The sequence below is a fragment of the Mesoplodon mirus genome, assembly GCF_964341445.2.
Source record: "Mesoplodon mirus genome assembly, chromosome: 10".
Lineage (NCBI taxonomy): Eukaryota > Metazoa > Chordata > Mammalia > Artiodactyla > Ziphiidae > Mesoplodon > Mesoplodon mirus.
The window spans coordinates 16,245,192-16,264,525 of NC_138986.1; the positions used below are offsets into that span (position 1 = coordinate 16,245,192).

Below are 19,334 nucleotides of genomic sequence, written 5' to 3' on the forward strand. Positions count from 1 at the left end.
AGCCAACCACTAGAAACTGCAGCTGGAAGAAGGGAAGTGTGTAGGACAAATGAAAGGAAGGTCAGCTGTGGAGTATAAAGTAGAAGGAGGCATCTTCCCCACATAGTGGGTGTTCAGGCTGAAAAGGAAGGATACCTAGTATTAAAGGGTTTTAAATTCAAGATGATAGATTACTGAGAGTTAAGAAAGGAACTCAGTGTGTTTGAGAATCAGTCTCTAGGCCAGTGCTAACGGGACTTCCTGCAGTGATAGAAATGTGCTGTATCTCCACTGTCCAGTATGGCTGCTAACCACATGTGGTTATCGAGCTTGAGAAATGGACGGAGGAACTGGATTTTAAAACTTGTTTAATTTTAATTAATTTAAATTTAAACCACTACCCATGGCTAGTATTGAACAGTGCTGCTTTTAACCTTTTGAAGTGGATGGAGAAGACAGGCATGTCCTGGTGCAAACCACTATTCATTATTCACAAACAGCATACTGAACAAGAGAAAGGAATTCATGAATCTGACCCAGTAGGATGATCTTTACATTCCTGGTAATTGATAGGTTTCATTTTAGCAAGTCATTTGTAATCTACAAATTATAGGTACAATTATAGAGGGACAGAACATATGTCTTCATATGTAGCACATATATATATATTTTCACATACATTATTACCACGGTGAAGAAAGGGGATTCTGATGACAATCTAAGTACAGATAAGTCAGTTAGAAAGACATGGGATGTACTTTACAGGTCATGAGAGAGAAGGTGCTGTTAAACCATTAATAAGAAGATTCAAAAATAGAAGTAGAAGAGAGAAGTTTAACTTGGCTGCACTAGACCTCAGGGAAGTAATTGGGGAAAAGAGGACAGAGAGATCACAAAGTAGGATTTTGGAGAGATTTGACATCTTCTGAAAGTCTTGATTGTAGTGGTGAGTAGAAGATAGTGGATGAGCAAGGAAGGAAGAGATACAACAAGTGTCTTGGTGGTATTACAGGTAATCAGCCGATACTTATTTGGCATCTGTTACATGCCCAGTGAAGTTTCGCAATGAAGTGTAGCCCCTGGACCTTAAAGATATTAAGAACAGATATTAAATAATCACCATTAATTAAATATGTCTGGAGTGTTGCAGAGAAGTGCATTTGTGGGATATGGGACTCATAATAGAGGTAAGAGGTCAGAGGATCCTCAAGTAATACTATAAGTAGTGACATTAAAGCTACAGCTGGAATATGGGGGGAGAGGAGGGCTGAGGTGGGATACTATCAATATTTTCTTTATCTGCGATCCATTAAATACAGTTTACATCTTGACTCAGTACAGTCCAAGTATAGTCATTCTCACACACACACACACACACACACACACATAATTGAAACAACAGTGTTATAAAATAATATTTTCATTAGATGCCATGTACTCTATTTTCTAGTCTATGTTATTTTAAAATGCTGGCTTTTGGTGACCCACTAACTGGATTTTACACCTCATTGATGGATTATGATCAGTAGTTTGAAACACTCTGAAGCTCCGAAGCACTTTCTTTGAATAGTTTATTATTATTTTAAATATTTATTTATTTATTTATTTAGTTTTGGCTGCATTGGGTCTTTGTTGCTGTGCGCGGGCTTTCTCTAGTTGCGGCGAGCGGAGGCTACTCTTCGTTGCGGTGCGCGGGCTTCTCTTGTGGAGCGCGGGCTCTAGGCGCGCGGGCTTCAGTAGTTGTGGCACACGGGATCAGTAGTTATGCCTCATGGGCTCTAGAGCACGGGCTCAGTAGTTGTGGTGCACGGGCCCAGCCGCTCCGCGGCACATGGGATCCTCCCGGGCCGGGGCAGGAACCCGTGTCCCCTGCATTGGCAGGCGGATTCTTAACCACTGCGCCACCAGGGAAGCCCACTCTGAAGCACTTTGGACAGGGAGCAGCACGTGTAGAGCAAACACTGAGGTGAAATCATAGGCAAGGACTATTGAATTTGTCTCTGGAGAAGGAGACCATCCAGAAGGTACTGTGGAGACATTGCGACATGGTATAAAGGAGAAGAGAAGTTGGAGATAGTAGAGTAATAATAGGACGGTACAGGCTGATTAGCTGTCATTAGCCGTCTTGTGAAAAGCCAGAAGTTGCAGTGTTTTCCTACTGAATGAGAGACATTGCTGAGGAAGCCTAGAGCTGCGGCATGGTGAAACCCTAGTCCTGAGGGAAGTGTGTCTACTGTTACTCTAGTCCCACACGCCACTAAAATGGCTCTGCGTTTTGGGCTTCCTCCTAGTCTTTTGAAAACCACTGTTCTAGTCCTTGCCAGCCTTCCTCAGAGTCTGTTTTAGAGTGTAAGATTACTTTTAGAAGAGGTTGTAATAGTCTTACATTTTCTCTTATTCTAAGACATTATAGTATATTAAACACTTACTTCTGAATTAAAACATATTATTACAATTTTTGTAACATTTATGTGAAATTTAAAAATGATTCACTCATAGTTCTACCACCTAGGCAAATGATACTTTTTATTTCTCCTTGTTCCTCTCAAGCCTTGATCCTTTATAAAGCTTTATAAAGTTATAACCACTGTGTGGTATATACAGTTTTTGCTTCAAGCTTTTTCCACTTTTAGTTTTTTATAAACCATTCCAGGTTATTTAATAGCATTCATTTGTCATTGTTAGTAACTTCCTTTATGGTAATATATCAGTTGAAATACCCTCATGTATTTAAGTATATCTTTATTACTAGGCTGTTTATTGTTCTTAGTTTCTGTTATTAAAAATAATCCTAAAAGAAAATCCTGTTCTGTATACAATCGGCCCTCTGTATCTGCAGGTTCCGCATCCGTGGATTTCCAACTGTAGATGGAAAATATTCAGGAAAAGTATTCCAGAAAGTTCCAAAGAGCAAAACTTCAACTTGCTGTGCAGGCAGCTATTTACTAGCATTTGTGTGGTATTTACAGCTGTTTACAGAGCATCTACATTGTGTTAGGTTTTTAAGTAATGAGATGATTTGAAGTATAAAGGAGGATGCGCGTAGGTTATATGCAAACACTATGCCATTTATATAAAGGACTGGAGCATCTGCAGCTTTTGGTATTCTCAGGGGATCCTGGAACAAATCCCCTGTGGATAATGAGGGACAGCTGTTCTCATGTTCATCTAACTTACTGTTATTTTATTTTTTATAAATTCTTAGTTGAAGTTAAACATGATAACTATTGATATGCATTGCTAAATTTTCTCCTATAGGACCGAACTAATTTACACTCAAAAGAAGAGTCACATGAGTGTATTTTTCATCTGTACAGCTTCTCTGGCATTGGGGTTTACAATGTCTTAATTTTTTCTAGTTAAAAATGTGCCTCATTTTCTAAGTTTAAGTTTTTCATTATTGACAAATATCCTTCCTTATTTATTTATTTATTTTTTTGTGGTACGTGGGCCTCTCACTGTTGTGGCCTCTCCCATTGCGGAGCACAGGCTCCGGACGTGCAGGCTCCGCGGCCATGGCTCACGGGCCTAGCCGCTCCGCGGCATGTGGGATCTTCCCGGACCAGGGCACAAACCTGTGATGGACTCTCAACCACTGTGCCACCAGGGAAGCCCATGCTTCCTTATTTTTTATGCTACTTATATTTTTCTTTTTCTTCTTTTTTTTTACTCTCTATATTTTTGGCCCACTTACCAATTTATAACCGTTTATTAAAGACAGGTGTTCTTTCCATTTTTCCTGACTCCGTGATGAAGTAAAATGTGAATTAGTTTTGTTTTAGAAATATATTGTATGCTTCTGAGGTGCTTCTTGCTTTAAAAAGTTATCTTTAACCTCATGGCCTACTTTGTTTACCAGATTCGTATGTTTTGCAGCATTACCGGTGCCGGTTCTCATGTTTGCCCTTAACTAGCTGCTGCAGTGCAAAATATGATCTTATACTAGATGAGCGGGCGGGAGGCTCAAAGCCAGGCTACTCACACGCAAGTAAAAAACACAAGAAGAAAACCCGCCACTGCTCTGAAGAAAAAGAGGGTGAGGACTATATGCCAGTCAAAAATACAAATCAGGTACTTACTGCTGTTCAGACTTAGCTGTAGAGAAATAAATGTTTCATCCATTTGTAAATTACATCTTAATCTAGGAGATGAGGGTGTAGTCCTGAACAGGGGTGGATGAGTTCCTAACTCTTAAGATGTACAATGGTTTCACTAGGGTAATGAACTGTAATTTTCAAGAATATATATAACATGGAGAAAAGGGAACCCTCTTGCACTGCTGGTGGGAATGTGAGTTGGTACAGCCGCTATGGAGAGCGGTATGGAGGTTCCTTAATAAACTACCAATACAACTACCATACCACCCAGCAATCCCACTACTGGGCACATACCCTGAGAAAACCATAATTCAAAAAGAGTCATGTACCAAAATGTTCATTGCAGCTCTATTTACAATAGCCCAGAGATGGAAACAACCTAAGTGTCCATCATCGGATGAATGGGTAAAGAAGATGTGGCACATATATACAATGGAATATTACTCAGCCATAAAAAGAAATGAAACTGAGCTATTTGTGATGAGGTGGATAGACCTAGAGTCTGTCATACAGAGTGAAGTAAGTCAGAAAGAGAAAGACAAATACCGTATGCTAACACATATATATGGAATTTAAGAAAAAAACAACGTCATGAAGAACCTAGGGGTAAGACAGGAATAAAGACACAGACCTACTAGAGAATGGACTTGAGGATATGGGGAGGGGGAAGTGTAAGCTGTGACAAAGCGAGAGAGAGGCATGGACATATATACTACCAAACGTAAAATAGCTAGTGGGAAGCAGCCGCATAGCACAGGGAGATCAGCTCGGTGCTTTGTGACCGCCTGGAGGGGTGGGATAGGGAGGGTGGGAGGGAGGGAGACACAAGAGGGAAGGGATATGGGAACAGATGTATATGTATGACTGATTCACTTTGTTATAAAGCAGAAACTAATAAAAAAAAGAATATATATAACAGATTATAAAAGATTGTTTTTGAAATAATATATAGTTCCACATTGTGAAGCAAGAGTGATTTTCATACCTGTGGACACTCACTTATTCCCGTCAAAAACAAGTGTGGTTATGGTAAAAAAGTTCTTCTAATGTATCATGTTAATTTATCACCAAGTGTTACGTACAGCGCTTACAGCTCTTGAGGTTTTAGGACCCGAAAAACGTTTATGCCCTTCCATATGGTATATATGAAATAAAAGCAGCACTAATAACTAGCTTTATCATCCCCAAAGCTTTCCTGAACAATACATTTTCTAAGACAATGATAATAAAAATTCCCCAAAGAAAATTAACTACAAAGAGAAGAAATCATTTCCAGCCTGCATTTTGGCTCTCAGTTAATTGAAAAGCAGATTACGTTATATTCCCTTGCTATGGTTTTTGCCACGTAAGGACATTTCAACCTGGGCCCTGGTAGATGAGGAGGCTTTCAGTTGGCAGAGGGGACTCAAGACTGTGAGAATGTTAAGCAAAGACATTGAGATGGAGAGATGTAGTGTGATTGGCAAAGTAAAGGATTTGCTGTCAGAAAAGCTGGGTTTAGATTTCCACGTTGCTAATCATTGATGTGACCTCATCAAATTATTTAACTTTCTTGAGCCACAGTTTCCTCCTCTGTGAAATCGAGATAATATTTATTGTCCAGGCACGTTACAATTAAGTGGAAAAAAAAAATGTGTGTGCAAACATTTTCTACACTGGCTGTTACTATTATTTTTACAGTCAAATCATTGTGTTTTAAATCACTTGGAATAACTGCTCTCTGATAAGGCCATTAACTGGATTCATATTTCAATTAACCTGTTCTTTTTGATGTTTAAGGATAGCTTAAAATTTTTTCTTTTGTTTTATAATTTTAAAAATTAATTGTATGGTTCCAAAGTAAAATCTACAAAATGGTACATATAGAAAACCTAGCTTCCATCCCTGTCCTTTCCCCCTTGTCTTCTTTCCCTAAAGGTAACCATTTTATGTGTTTTATGGTTTATTCTTCATTTTAAAAATTTTCAGCAAATGAATTTTTAAAATTAATTTATTTTTGGCTACGTCGGGTCTTTGTTGCTGCACGCGGGCTTTCTCTAGTTGCGGCGAGGGGGGCTACTCTTTGTTGTGGTGAGCGGGCTTCTCATCGCGGTGGCTTCTCTTGTTGCGGAGCACAGGCTCTAGGCGTGCGGGCTTCAGCAGTTGTGGCTCTTGGGCTCTAGAGCGCAGGCTCAGTAGTTGTGGCTCACGAGCTTGGTTGCTCCGCGGCATGTGGGATCTTCCCAGACCAGGGCTCGAACCCGTGTCCCCTGCATTGGCAGGCGGATTCTTAACCACTGCACCACCAGGGAAGCCCCGTATTTTATATATATTCTTAGCACCCTATTTTCTAGACAGCCGATCTTCCTACTCCTTGCTGTCATCCAGCAGAGGTCTAATCTCTCTTCTTCCATAGCCCTTTTACTACTTAAAGATTCCCATCATTTATGCCCTGCCCTCAGTTTTTAAGTTATATCCTTGCCAATCCTTCAAGTAATCCTTACATGAATCAGTAATAGTAACACCTCTGGTGTCCTCATAATGCGAGGTGGATACTGTGGATATTGTCTCCATTCACAGCAAAGAAAGTAAAGAATAAAGAGGTTCAGCCACTTGCCAGTGGTTTTACACAGCTAATAAGTAATCGAACCACAATTTAAATTTGGACTTGTACCCTTACTGCTGTTCCTTTTACTTGGAATATATTTCTGTCAGTTTCTTTTCTAAATCTTCTTACCTGGAATATATTCCTGTCAGCAGTTTTCCTTCCTAACTCCAGTTGTTAATTCTAATATAATTTGTCTCATAGTATAATATTCCAGTGTCATCCAATAGGAACATCTCCCTCTTAGTTTTTATACTTTAGCCGAAGATCACCCCAACATCTTTTTTAATGGTGGCTGTATCACACTTCTGTGAATATTTAACAGGTTTTCCACTAAAACTCCTTAATCCCCCCACCCACCATGTGTTGCTTTTAGCTACAGCTCCTCATCCTGGGCTTGTATATGGATTCTTCAATGGATTCAGGCCCGAAGTACACATTGGTGTGTTTGAGATAATCAGACATCTTAAAAAAACTCCAAAGACTGGCTGCATTTTAAGTCTGTGTTTCCCACCCTTGCACCCCTGCCTTTTTGTGAATCTTTTTTATCTTGCTGTTTGATTACTTAAAACTTTACAGTAGCAAATGTCTTTCTCTTTCTGCAATAATATTCTAACTTTATCTCTCCCTTCGAAGTATATTAAAGCAATTGTTTCTGATTTTGTACTTTGATTTAATAATATAGCTATACTAATTTTCTCTTCTTTCTAATAAAATAGCATCCATTTTTAAGATTTCAGTGGGCCCAGTTTTTTTTCTGTTATTTTGCTTTTTATCCTTTTGATTTTAATCTCAAAAATATAATCATTAAAGGGAATTTTCAGTGCTAGGTAATTTTCAGGTATAGCTCAAATTTTCCTGTTTGGTGGTGTTTTGCTTGGTTAGCTTAGTTTCCTAAGAATGTTTTAACTTACTTCTTCAAGTGCTTTGTTTTTTATTGAATGGCAGCCTTACTGTTCAATTCGAAATCTCTGTTTAATTTTTCCACCACATGTCTTAATTCCAGAGATGGTTACTGCGTTCTTGAGGTTTGAGTTTTACTGGGGTTACAGGAAATGAGTACTCGGCCGTGGGCTGCCTGGCTGAGAAGTACTCAGACTGCTTGCCTGTCCTCCTCTCATTTTCATAGGTGTTCAGTGTTCTTATAATTTGGGACTCTGTTTTCGTTGTCATTTTAATCTTTTAATATTATTTTAGTGATTTAGATGTAACTAAACCTCTGATTTACTCCCAGAGACCTCAGCAAGGACAGTTTTGGGTTGATTTTTTAATTTTTTGACTACTAAACGTGAAATTATTGGCTCAGTTAAGTTGAGTGCCTTAAATTGGCCATTTTATGGTGTTCTTTTTCTTTCTTTTTTCAGCTGCTTGTTTGTTTAATCATCTTGTCTTATGTCTTAAATGGATAAAACAAATAGAATTTTTAAAAGTCCATACTGGAAAGGACTTAGAGCTCATGTGATTCGTTTCCCTCACCTTAGATATGAAGATCCTGACCCCACAAGCCCATGGGCCTTATAGTTTAGTGGGAGGACTGGAAGTTTAACATTTATTTTAATTCAGTTGGATGTATTATTTTTTTTATTACTCCATACCACCCCCTTTTCAATTTTATATCTAGAGTTACTGATCAATGAAATAATTATCTCCAACCTGTGGGGATCTCCTGAGTCTCAGTTTCCTCATATCTGGAAGGAAGATAATACTGTCCTCCAAAAGCACTTAGCACTGTGCAAGCACATACTTAGATCTGTTCTAATATGGCTTCATCCAGCTGCCTAAACTTTTCTCCTTCATACACACAGTACTCATTCTTCCTTGCTTTTCAGTTTTCACTTAACACTCCTTGCATTAGCCTTCTTGAAGACATTCCAAGCCCTCACCACTCATCCTTTGAGGCTCATCTCAAGTCCGTTATAACTGCTCTATGAAACCTTCACTGATAAATCTAACCTCAAGAGCATTTCTTGTTGGACACATCTCCTAAATGGCAAAGACCATTTGAACCTAGAGCTGCCCGACTTCAAAAAGCTTGTGTAGCTTTGAACGCTGTGCCAAGTAGGAGAGGTTTTTAAGGTTTCAGTCCATTTCAGATTTTCAGCTTAGTCAGTTTTTTCAAAGAATTAAATACTGCATGATCTTTTCTCTCTCTCTCTCTGTTATTTTAAACACTCAAAGCATTTAAGTGCCTGTTTGTATAATAATGTGCTGAAGACTTTATAGGATTATACATCAGCTAAAACAGTCTCTCCATTTAAAAAGTTTCTTGCCTCAACCAGTACAGAAGTACTAAGTGTACAGTCAGAATAGTACATAGATATTTACATTTTGTGTCTGTTACAGGAAGCACAAAAAATTCTTTTATCTAGGGATGTCACATTTTGCTCGAAAATAGTTGATAAAAGGTTAAGCTGAACTACCGACTCATTTTCTACCTCCAGGGCTCTTACAGAAGGACAAGAACTACTGCTGTTGTGTGGGAAATCATGAGTCAGTTTATGGTGAGGTATTCCACAAACACTGTGGAATATAGCAATCATGTTAGGTCTGTTTTCACATAGTGCAACCTCTGTGCCAGGCATAATGTACAGTATCTAGATAGTATATGGAAGAATTGTGAATCATTTGCTTAAAACCCAGTCCTTAACCATGGGTTTTCACCACTTGGATTTCAAGCCTTGATATTTACATCTACTATAATAATGTCTAAGGTGATAGAGTTGGGCACTTGGGAGTTCAGTCCTTAGAATTTTGCCTTTCCTTTGAGAAATCTTTTAAGAAAGTTGAATTTTATGAACTGTTCTTAAAAGAGCATTGGCTCTGGTGTCTTTAGATTTCAGCCACCTGTGGAGGTACTCATTTTAATCAGGGATAAGACACAAGTGGAGATAGAATTGTTGTGTTGTAACTAGCCCTTTTTTGTATATGGAAACGTTACTACTGCTCCTTAGTTATTGAGAATAGAACTAAATGTACCCACTTTGTTCTCTTTGGGGCAATGAATTATTTCAGTGTTTCTTAACTCATTTTAAAGAAATATGTCAATAATGATTTTAATAAAAACATTTATCAACTTAGTCTAAACCAGAAAATTTATTTAGAGATCTAGAGAGGAACTGTTACAAAAAAATACTTTAAAAGACCCAAGAATTCAGAATCTGTTTTCTTTTCTCTTTAGACTGATTGACCTGTCTAAAACGTCTTCTGGCTATGTTATTTAAATGATGACTTCTTTATAGGATTCTTATGGGGATTTTAGTAGTTTCATTGTAGATCAGTGATGGAAGCACATTTTTGGGGAGTGGAGAGGGGGAGGTGGAAATGTGACCGCACATAACCAGAATTCTTGGTATTGCAATTTCACCCTAAAGACTTCTTAGTTCAATTGGGCTATTTCAGTTCCTTGTTTCTGGATCTGATCTTTCAGTTCAGCTGAAATAGTAAGTACAGAATAATGAGATCGATGAGAAAATGGTTAAGTCTTTTTCTGAATTGTTTTTGCTTTTTAACTTACAAGATTCTTGGCCTTAGTGGTAGTGTTCAAATTTGAGCTGTTAAAACTGCTTGCTCAAGGAGGACTTGTCTAAGTTTTGTTGATGGTGTGTACAAAATGATTATTTCACTGATTCACTATTCCTTTGACAGGATATCTACAGGGAAATGGGCTTTGGTCACTATGAAGAAGAAGAAAGTTGTTGGGAGAAGCAAAAGAGTGAAAAGAGAGACCGACCTCAAAACCGAAGTCGTAGCCGATCTCGAGAAAGGGATGGCCACTATAGTAATAGTCACAAATCCAAATACCAGACAGATCCCTATGAAAGAGAAAGGAGTAAAAAGAGAGAACGAAGCAGGAGTCCCAAGAAATCCAAAGATAAAGAAAAATCTAAGTACAGATGAAAGTTGAAGAATCAGACATGAGTGGCTGACATATGTGCTCTTGTATAACTTCGAGTACCAGGCATTCAGATTCTGTGTCAAAGCAGTTAAAGACACTGCCTGTTATTTTTTTTTCACAGTAGGATTATAGCCCTTTTAGATTAATACTGATTGTACGGGGCATTGAAAGAAATAAAGAATTGAACATTTTCTTTGTATACTTTTTTACACTAATTTTATTGTTATACGTAAATAGTAGTCTTCATTTTTAAAGTCTTTCATATTTTTCAGTCTTTATTTTTAATGAAGTATTTCATGCCTACAAAAATACACAAACGTGTATATGTAGGTATAAAGAATAATAAATATCTGCCGTGTACCCATTGGCCAGCTTAGGAAATGAATATTACTGGCATTTTAAAAGTGCCCTCTCCTTCTCAAATAATTATTATTCTGTATTTTGTGTTTGTCATTCTCTTGCTTGTTATTATAGTTTTACAACATATGTATGTACCCTTAAATGAAATGTTAAGTTTTGTATGTTTTTGAATTTTATATAAATGGTATACAGTATGTTTACTTCTGTGACTTGCCTTTTTCAGCTTAGTGTTTTTGGAAAGTCATTCATTTTTATTGCTATATTATATGAATAGACCATAATTTATCCATTCTTCTGTTGATGGATGTTTGGGGTTTGTTTTTGTTTCTGCTATTGCAAACAATGCTGCTATGAACATTGTTTATCTAGGAGTGATTTGCTTGGTCATGTGATATGGATATCTTCATCTTTATAAGATAATGCCAAGTTATATTCTGCAGTGGCTGTACCAATCATATCCCTACCAGCACTATATGAATTACCTTTGTTTCATAGCATTTCTAATACTTCTTAATTTCAGACTTCTTAATTTTGCCAATCCAGTGGCTGTTAAGTGGTATATTATTGTAGTTTCCAGCAAGAAGACTTCTATTACTCTTACATTTGTTCTTCAGTATGAAACTTTTTTTTTCTTTTTCTTTTTTTTAAAATTTATTTTTGGCTGTGTTGGGTCTTCGTTTCTGTGCAAGGGCTTTCTTTAGTTGTGGCAAGCGGGGGCCTCTCACTATGGCGGCCTCTCTTGTTGCGGAGCACAGGCTCCAGACACGCAGGCTCAGTAGTTGTGGCTCACGGGCCTAGTTGCTCCGTGGCATGTGGGATCTTCCCAGACCAGGGCTCGAACCCGTGTCCCCTGCATTAGCAGGCAGATTCTCAACCACTGCACCACCAGGGAAGCCCTTCTTTTTCTTTAGTTGCTTTTAAGGTTTTTCTTTCCTTTCTTTTTTTTTTTTTTTTTTTTTTTTTTTTGCGGTACGCGAGCCTCTCACTGTTGTGGCCTCTCCCGTTGCAGAGCACAGGCTCCGGACGCGCAGGCTCAGCAGCCATGGCTCACGGGCCTAGCCGCTCCGCGGCATGTGGGATCTTCCCAGACCGGGGCACGAACCCGCGTCCCCTGCATCGGCAGGCGGACTCTCAACCACTGTGCCACCAGGGAAGCCGCTTAAGGTTTTTCTTGATCACTGCTGTTAAGCACTTTGATTATGATGTGCTTGGTGTAGTCTTTTTTCCCCCCCTTCATGTTTCTTCTGCTGGGGCTCTTTACCTGTAGATTTACTGTTTTCATCAAATTTGGAATTTTGGAGGCCTTTTCATTTATTTTTTTCTGTCTCTGTCCTTCATTTCTTACCCTCTGGGACTCTAATTGTATGTTAGTCTACTTGAAACTGTCTCTTAGCACTATGATGCTCTGTTTTGTTTTCTCTTTTCTTTAAGTCTTTTTATTTATTTATTTTTCTGTGTTCCAGATTGGTTTCCATTGCTGTGTCCTCAAGTTCATTAATCTTTTCTCCTGAAGTATCTAATCTCTTGTTAATTCCGTCCAGTGTATTTTTTACCTCATACATTATATTTTTAATCTTTTGAAGTTCCATTTGGGTCTTTTTTATATCTTCCATATCTCTCCTTCCAGACTCCTGCTTTCCTCTATCTTTTGGAACATCTTGACGTATATTTATAATTACTGTTTCAATGTACTTGACCATTCTGTCATCTGTCATTTCTTGTCTGTTGCTATTGATTGATTTTTTTTCCCCCTCATTATTGGGTTGTAATTTCCTTCTTTGCACACCTGATAATTTTTGGATTTTACACTGTTGGGTGCTGGAGCTTTTTGTATTCCTTTAAATATGTTGAGTTTTGTTCTGGGACATAGTTATTTAGAAATAATTTGATCATTTCATAGCTTGCTTTCATACTTAATGAGGTAGGACCAGAACAGCCTTTAATCTAGGCTAATTTGGCTCACTACTGAGATAATACCCTTCTGAATATTCTTCCTTACACGTGGTTTACTATGAGATTTCTCCACTCTGGCTGTTGAGAACGAGAACTATTCTGAACTTTGTATGAACTTGAATTTTACGACTTATTCTTTTCTGGTTCTTTCCCACCTTGGGGTAGTTTTCTGAAGTGCATACACTGATTAGCCGAAGCCTAACTCTCTGTAGGTCTGAAATCCTCCCTCTAGCTTCTCTCTCCCATACTCCACCCTACAGATTTTACCTTGGCTCCCCTAAATGCTCTACCCAGGGAAACGCCCAGGCTCTCCCTGCATTAAGCTTGGGCAATGGTAGGACTTTCCCTGTTGGTTCTCCTCTCAAGAGTCACTGTCCTGCACAGTTGTCCAATGTCTGAAAAACTTTATTGTACATATTTTGTATGGGTGTTTCATTGTTTAATATGGGGAAGGGAAATTCTGCCCCTGTTACTCCATTTTGGCCAGACTGGGAGTCTCATTGAATGTGCGTTTCCTAAATTCTAACAAGGTTGAGCTGCTTTTCACGTATATTATATTCATTCCTGATTGCTCTCTGTGAAAAGCTTATTTCATGTCTTTTGCCCATTTTATATTACGTTGTTGCCTTTTTCTTATATATTTCTTTAAGGAGTTAAATAGATTGTGGATACTAGTCCATTTTTACTGTTACATGTTGTAAACATTTTCTCTCAGTTTGTGGTTATTTTTTCACCTATTGATGCCTTTGGGAGGGCACAAGTTGTAAATTCCCCCCAACATTTTTCCCTCAACTTTTTAATATGAAAAGTTTCATACATGTGTAGCAACACAGAAACATAACGAACATCCATATATATTCCATCCAAATAGTAACATTTTGTTGTTGAACAATTTGAAAGTAAATTGAAAACATGATATTTCACCTTTCAGTACTTCACCATGCATTTTCTAAAAGGCAAGTGTCCTAAACCACCACAATACTATTATCACACTGAAAAAAATTAAACAGTAATCTCATAATATGTAATATATAGTATAAACAAATTTCCCCCATTGTCCCAAGGCTGTCATTTTTATATGTTGGTTTGTTTTTAAACCCAGACTCAACCAAGCTTCATGCACTGCATGTTGTTTTTGTCATTTTATTCTCTTAATCTAAAAGAGTTTCCTACCCATCCATCCACCCCAACCACATGTATTTTTAAAATTTTTTTATGACATTGACTTTTTGAAGAGTTCAGGCCAGTTGCTTTGTAGAATATTCCACATTCTGGAATTATTCAACGGTATCTTCATGGTGTCCTCCATCCTCTCTACTTTCTGTAAACTGTAAGTTAAGTCTTGATGTTTGATTGAAATTAGGTTATGCATTTTAGACAAATTTTTAAGTTTAATGTCAAATTTATTAGCCTTTCCCTGTGTGTTTTGTGCTTTTTGTATTTTGTTTAAGTCCTTAATAAAGATATTCTCCCATAGTCTGAAGGTTATAAAGCTTTGTTTTTTACATTTGACTTTAATCCATATTGAATTGTATGTGTGTATGTGTATGGTGTGATAATAGGAATTCATATTCACTTTTTTTTTCCACTTAGGGATGTAACCAACTGTCCAAAATCTATTATGAATGGTTCACCTATTCCCCATTGATCGGTCATATAAGTTTCTATGTACATATGTGGGTTTTGTTTCATGGGCTCTCTACTCCATTGGTTCATTGTTTATTCCAGCACTGATACTAAACATCTACATTTCTGTGGCTTTATAGGAAGTCTTGATATTTAAGTACCCCCCCCCCGATCTGTTTCATTAGGAATACCATGGCTCTTTTTTTTCTGTGCAATTTTGGAACCAACTTGTTAGGTTTCTCAAAAACTTCTGTTGGGACTTCAGCTGCATTTGCAATCAAGCAGTAGATTAGTTTGTGGAAACAACATCTTCATCATCTTCCTATTCGTAAAGATAGCATACCCCTCCATTTAGTTCTTAGAAGTTTCCTTTTAAAGCTTTTGAGCATCTTTTGTTAGATTTACTCCTAGCTTCTTTATCCTTTTTTTTTAGAAGAGTAATTTTATTTATCTTGTTTATTTATGTATTTATTTTTTTATGTATTTATCTATTTATTTTTGGCTGTGTTGGGTCTTTGTTGCTGTGTGCGGGCTTTCTCTAGTTGTGGCCAGTGGGGGCTTTTCTTCCATGCAGTGCGCGGGCTTCTCACTGCGGTGGCTTCTCTTTGTTGCAGAGCATGGGCTCTAGGCACGCAGGCTTCAATAGTTGTGGCTCGTAGGCTCTAGAGCACAGGCTCAGTAGTTGTGGCGCATGGGCTTAGTTGCTGCGAAGCACATGGGATCTTCCCGGACCAGGGCTTGAACCCATCTCCCCTGCATTGGCAGGCGGATTCTTAACCACTGTGCCACCAGGGATGTCCTAGCTTCTTTATCTTTTATGTTCTGTTACAAATGATACCTTAAAACATTTTTTTTCTTTTTCTTGACCTAAGAAGTTACATTTTTGACTACTCTTATATCCAGCCATTTTGCTAAAAGTCTTATATTTAAAATTTATAGGGTTTTCTTGTCTTTTTGGCCGTGCTTTGTGGCATGTGGGATCTTAGTTCCCTGACCAGGGAGGGACCCTGCACCCACCCCCTGCATTGGAAGCACGGAGTCTTAACCACTGGACCACCAGGGAAGTCCTCTTGGGTCTTTTATGTGGACAATAAGTGATAGTGGTGTTCTTATAGTGCTTGCTGGCTAAAATTTCTAGTACCATGATTAAATTGGCCTATAATCTTCCTTTTTTGTGTTGCTCTTGTCTGGATTTGATGTCCATGTTATAGAATAACTTACTGACTGTTCTCTTTTTTTTTCTATTGAAATAGAAGAGAAAGATTTAGATATCTCTTCCTTGAATATTGGATAGAAGGTGCCTATAAAATTGTCTGACATTTGTATTTCTTTTGTGAGAAAATTTAACTAATGATTAGATTTCAGTGATTATAGAATTGTTAGCCTTTCTATTTCTCTCAAGAGTTTAGTCAGCTTGGGGTTGACATATATACACTAAAATAGATAACTAATAACCTGCTGTATAAAAAAGTTAAATTAAAAAAAGTTCAGTCATTTTTGTTACTACGTCTTTCTGTGAATTTGTCATTTTCATGGAAGTTTTAAATTTATTAACATGAAGATGCTCACAGTACACGTAGTAGATTTTTTACTACCCTTTTAATTTTGTCTTACTTGGTCCTGATGTTTTAGTGTGTCCCAGAAACAGCATATAGCAAATTGGATTATATTTAATCTAATCTTAACCTTAACTGATGAGTTTAGTCCTGATTATTTACTGATATATTTGGATTTATTCCTATCACCTTGTTTTGTGCTTTCATTTTTGTTTGTTTTTGTTTTCCCTTCATTTTCCTTTGGATTAATTTAAAACATTAAAAAAAGAAAATCTAGGGACTTCCTGGTGGCGCAGTGGTTAAGAATCTGCCTGCCAATGCAGGGGACATGGGTTCGAGCCCCAGTCCAGAAAGATCCCACATGCCACGGAGCAACTAAGCCCGTGCGTCACAACTACTGAGCTTGCGCTCTAGAGCCCACGAGCTACAACTACTGAAGCCTGCGCGCCTAGAGCCCGTGCTCTGTAACAAGATAAGCCACCGCAATGAGAAGCCTGTGCACCACAATGAAGCGTAGACACTGCTCGCCGCAACTAGAGACAGCCCACGTGCAGCAACGAAGACCCAAAGCAGCCAAAAATAAATAAATAAATAAATAAAATCTACCCTCCTCCCCCCCCATCTTCTTTGTTTTGGGAAATTGCTTTTGAATTTACCATCCATACTTAAAATGTAATGGTAATATCTTCACCTTCCTCTCTAATTGAAGATCTTAGAAATCTTTAAGTTTCAATCACCCCTCTTCCAACTTTTGTGCTATAATCCTCCAGTATTTTTGTCTAAGCTTGTGATTTTTAACCTTAGCAATTAGACCTTATTGTTATTACTCTTTTTATACAGGTAGTTGTTAGATTTACCCATGTGTTAATCGTTTCTTTACTCACCATTCTTCTTGCATCTCAGATCTTCCACATAGGATGTAATTTTCCTTCTTTCTGAAACACGACATTTGATATTTCTTCAGTGACAGTCTGTTGACGGTGAACCCTTAGTTTCTGCTTATCAAAAATGTTTTTAGTTCACCTATGTTCTTTAAAGTTGACTTTCTACATACACAATTTTAAGTGGACAGTTATTTTTTTCTCAGCGCTGAAGATGTTCTACTGTCTTTCGTTATTGCTGTGAAGAAGCCCAGTGTTATTCCTAATGCCGTTACTTTGGAGGTAATGTGTCTTTTCTTTCTGGTTGCTTTTGTAGCCATTGTTGTTATATTTAGTATAAATAGTCTTTATTGACTGCACTGAGAAGATTGCATCTGCATAAGCATAAGTTGTAACATTTCACAACTTCTAAAAAGAATGTCAACAATTAGAGTGCTTACAATCACATTTAAGAAGCATATGCAACCATTTCTAAAGAAATGCTTTAACATTGTTATATTTGTTGTTATTAGTTAAACTTTTCACGTTGTAGATTCACATGCAATAGTAAGAAATAAACAGAGATGCTGGTACCCTTCACTCAGTTTCTCCCAATGGTAACATCTTGTAAAACTGTAGTACACGGACTTCCCCAACAGTCCAGTCGTTAAGACTCCATGGTTCCACTGCAGGGGGCACAGGTTCGATCCCTGGTCGGGGAACTAAGATCCCACATGCCGCACAACACAGCCAAAAAACAAACAAACAAACAAACCAAAAAAAAACTGTAGTACAATATCACAACCAGGATGTCGACGCTGACACAATGAAGACGCAGAATATTCCCATTACTACAAGGGTCCCTCCAGTTGCCCTTTTATAGCCACACCCACTGCCCTGCCTCTCCTACTACCTCCTTAACCTCTGGCAACCCATTAATCTGTTTTCAATGTCTGTAATTTTGTCATGTCAAGAATTTTATATAAATGGAATTACATAGTGTGTATCAGTTTGAGATTGGCTTCTTTGTCATTCAGCCTAATTCTCCAGAGATACTTACAGGTTGTTGCATGTATCAATAGTTAATTTGTTTTTATGGCCGGTAGTGTTTCCTGGTATGGATGTACCACAGTTTAACCATTCACCCACTGAAGGACAGTGGGTTATTCACAGTTTGGAGCTATAATGGATAAAGCTGCTATTGATTTTTGTGTGAACAGGAATCTTCATTTCTTTTGGGTAAATGCCCAGGAGTGCAATTGCTGAATCATATAGGAATTGCTTGCATAAATTTTTAACAGACTGCTAAACTGTTTTCCAGAGTGGTCATACCATTTTACATCTCCAGTGTATGGGTGATCCAGTTTCTCTGCATCATTGCCTATTTGGTGTTTTCACTATGTTTTATTTTAGCCATCTGGTAGATGTATAATGATATCTCACTGTGGTTTTAATTTGCATTACCCTAATTGCTAACGATGTTGAACATCTTTTCATGTACTCATTTTGTCATCTTCATATATCCCCGTTGGTGAAATGTCTCTTCATGGTTTTTTGCCAATTTCTAATTGGATCTTTTCTTTTTTTCTTTTTTTTCTTTTTTTTTTTTTTGCGGTACACGGGCCTCTCACTGTCGTGGCCTCTCCCATTGCGGTGCACAGGCTCCGGATGCGCAGGCTCAGTGGCCATGGCTCACGGGCCCAGCCGCTCCGTGGCATGTGGGATCTTCCTGGACCGGGGCACGAACCCGTGTCCCCTGCATCGGCAGGCGGACCCTCAACCACTGCGCCACCAGGGAAGCCCTGGATTTTTTTACTTTTAAGTTTTGAGAGTTCTTTGTATATTCTAGATACTAGGTTTTTGTTGGATATGTTGTTTGCAAATACTTTCTCCCAGGGTATTGCTTGTTTTTTCATCCTGTTAACAGGGTCTTTGCAGAACAAAAGATTTTAGTTTTATTCAAGTTCAGTTTATCAATTTTTCCTTTTATGGACCGTGCTTTTGGTGTCAAGAATAAGAATTGTCTAGCCCTGGATCCTGAAGTTTTTCTCCTACCTTTCTTTTTCTACAAGCTTTGTAGTTTTAAAATTGAAGTCTGTGATCCATTTTGAGTTAATTTTTGAGTAAGATGTAATACTTAGGTTGAGGTTCTTTTATGGATATCCACTCACTCTAGCAAGATTTGTTGAAAAGGCTCTGGCAGCTTTTAAAGGTTTTTCTTTGTCTTTGGTATTCTAGAGTTCCACTATGATGTGTCTAGGTATGGATTTTTTAAATTTATCATTCTTGGTATATAATTTCTATGTTTGATGGCTTCATACTTTTCACCATTCTGGAAACTTCTCTACCATAATATTGCCTCTCCTCTATTAATTCTGTTCTTTCCCTTTGCAATTCCAATCAGTTTTTTGTTAAACCTTCTCA

The 19,334-nt window shown here is 37.9% G+C and overlaps 1 protein-coding gene across 1 annotated transcript in view; it reads left to right on the top strand.

The window, feature by feature from the left end:
* The window catches only part of PPIL4 (peptidylprolyl isomerase like 4), a 37,766-nt gene extending 23,422 nt beyond the window's left edge, over positions 1-14,344 (top strand). The window contains exons 12-13 of the mRNA XM_082633439.1: positions 3,903-4,050; positions 10,306-14,344. Of these exons, the coding sequence (XP_082489565.1) occupies positions 3,903-4,050; positions 10,306-10,557 (400 nt within the window). The 3' untranslated portion in view covers positions 10,558-14,344. The remainder of the gene's footprint in view (positions 1-3,902; positions 4,051-10,305) is intronic.
* The last annotated feature ends 4,990 nt before the right edge of the window (positions 14,345-19,334 follow it).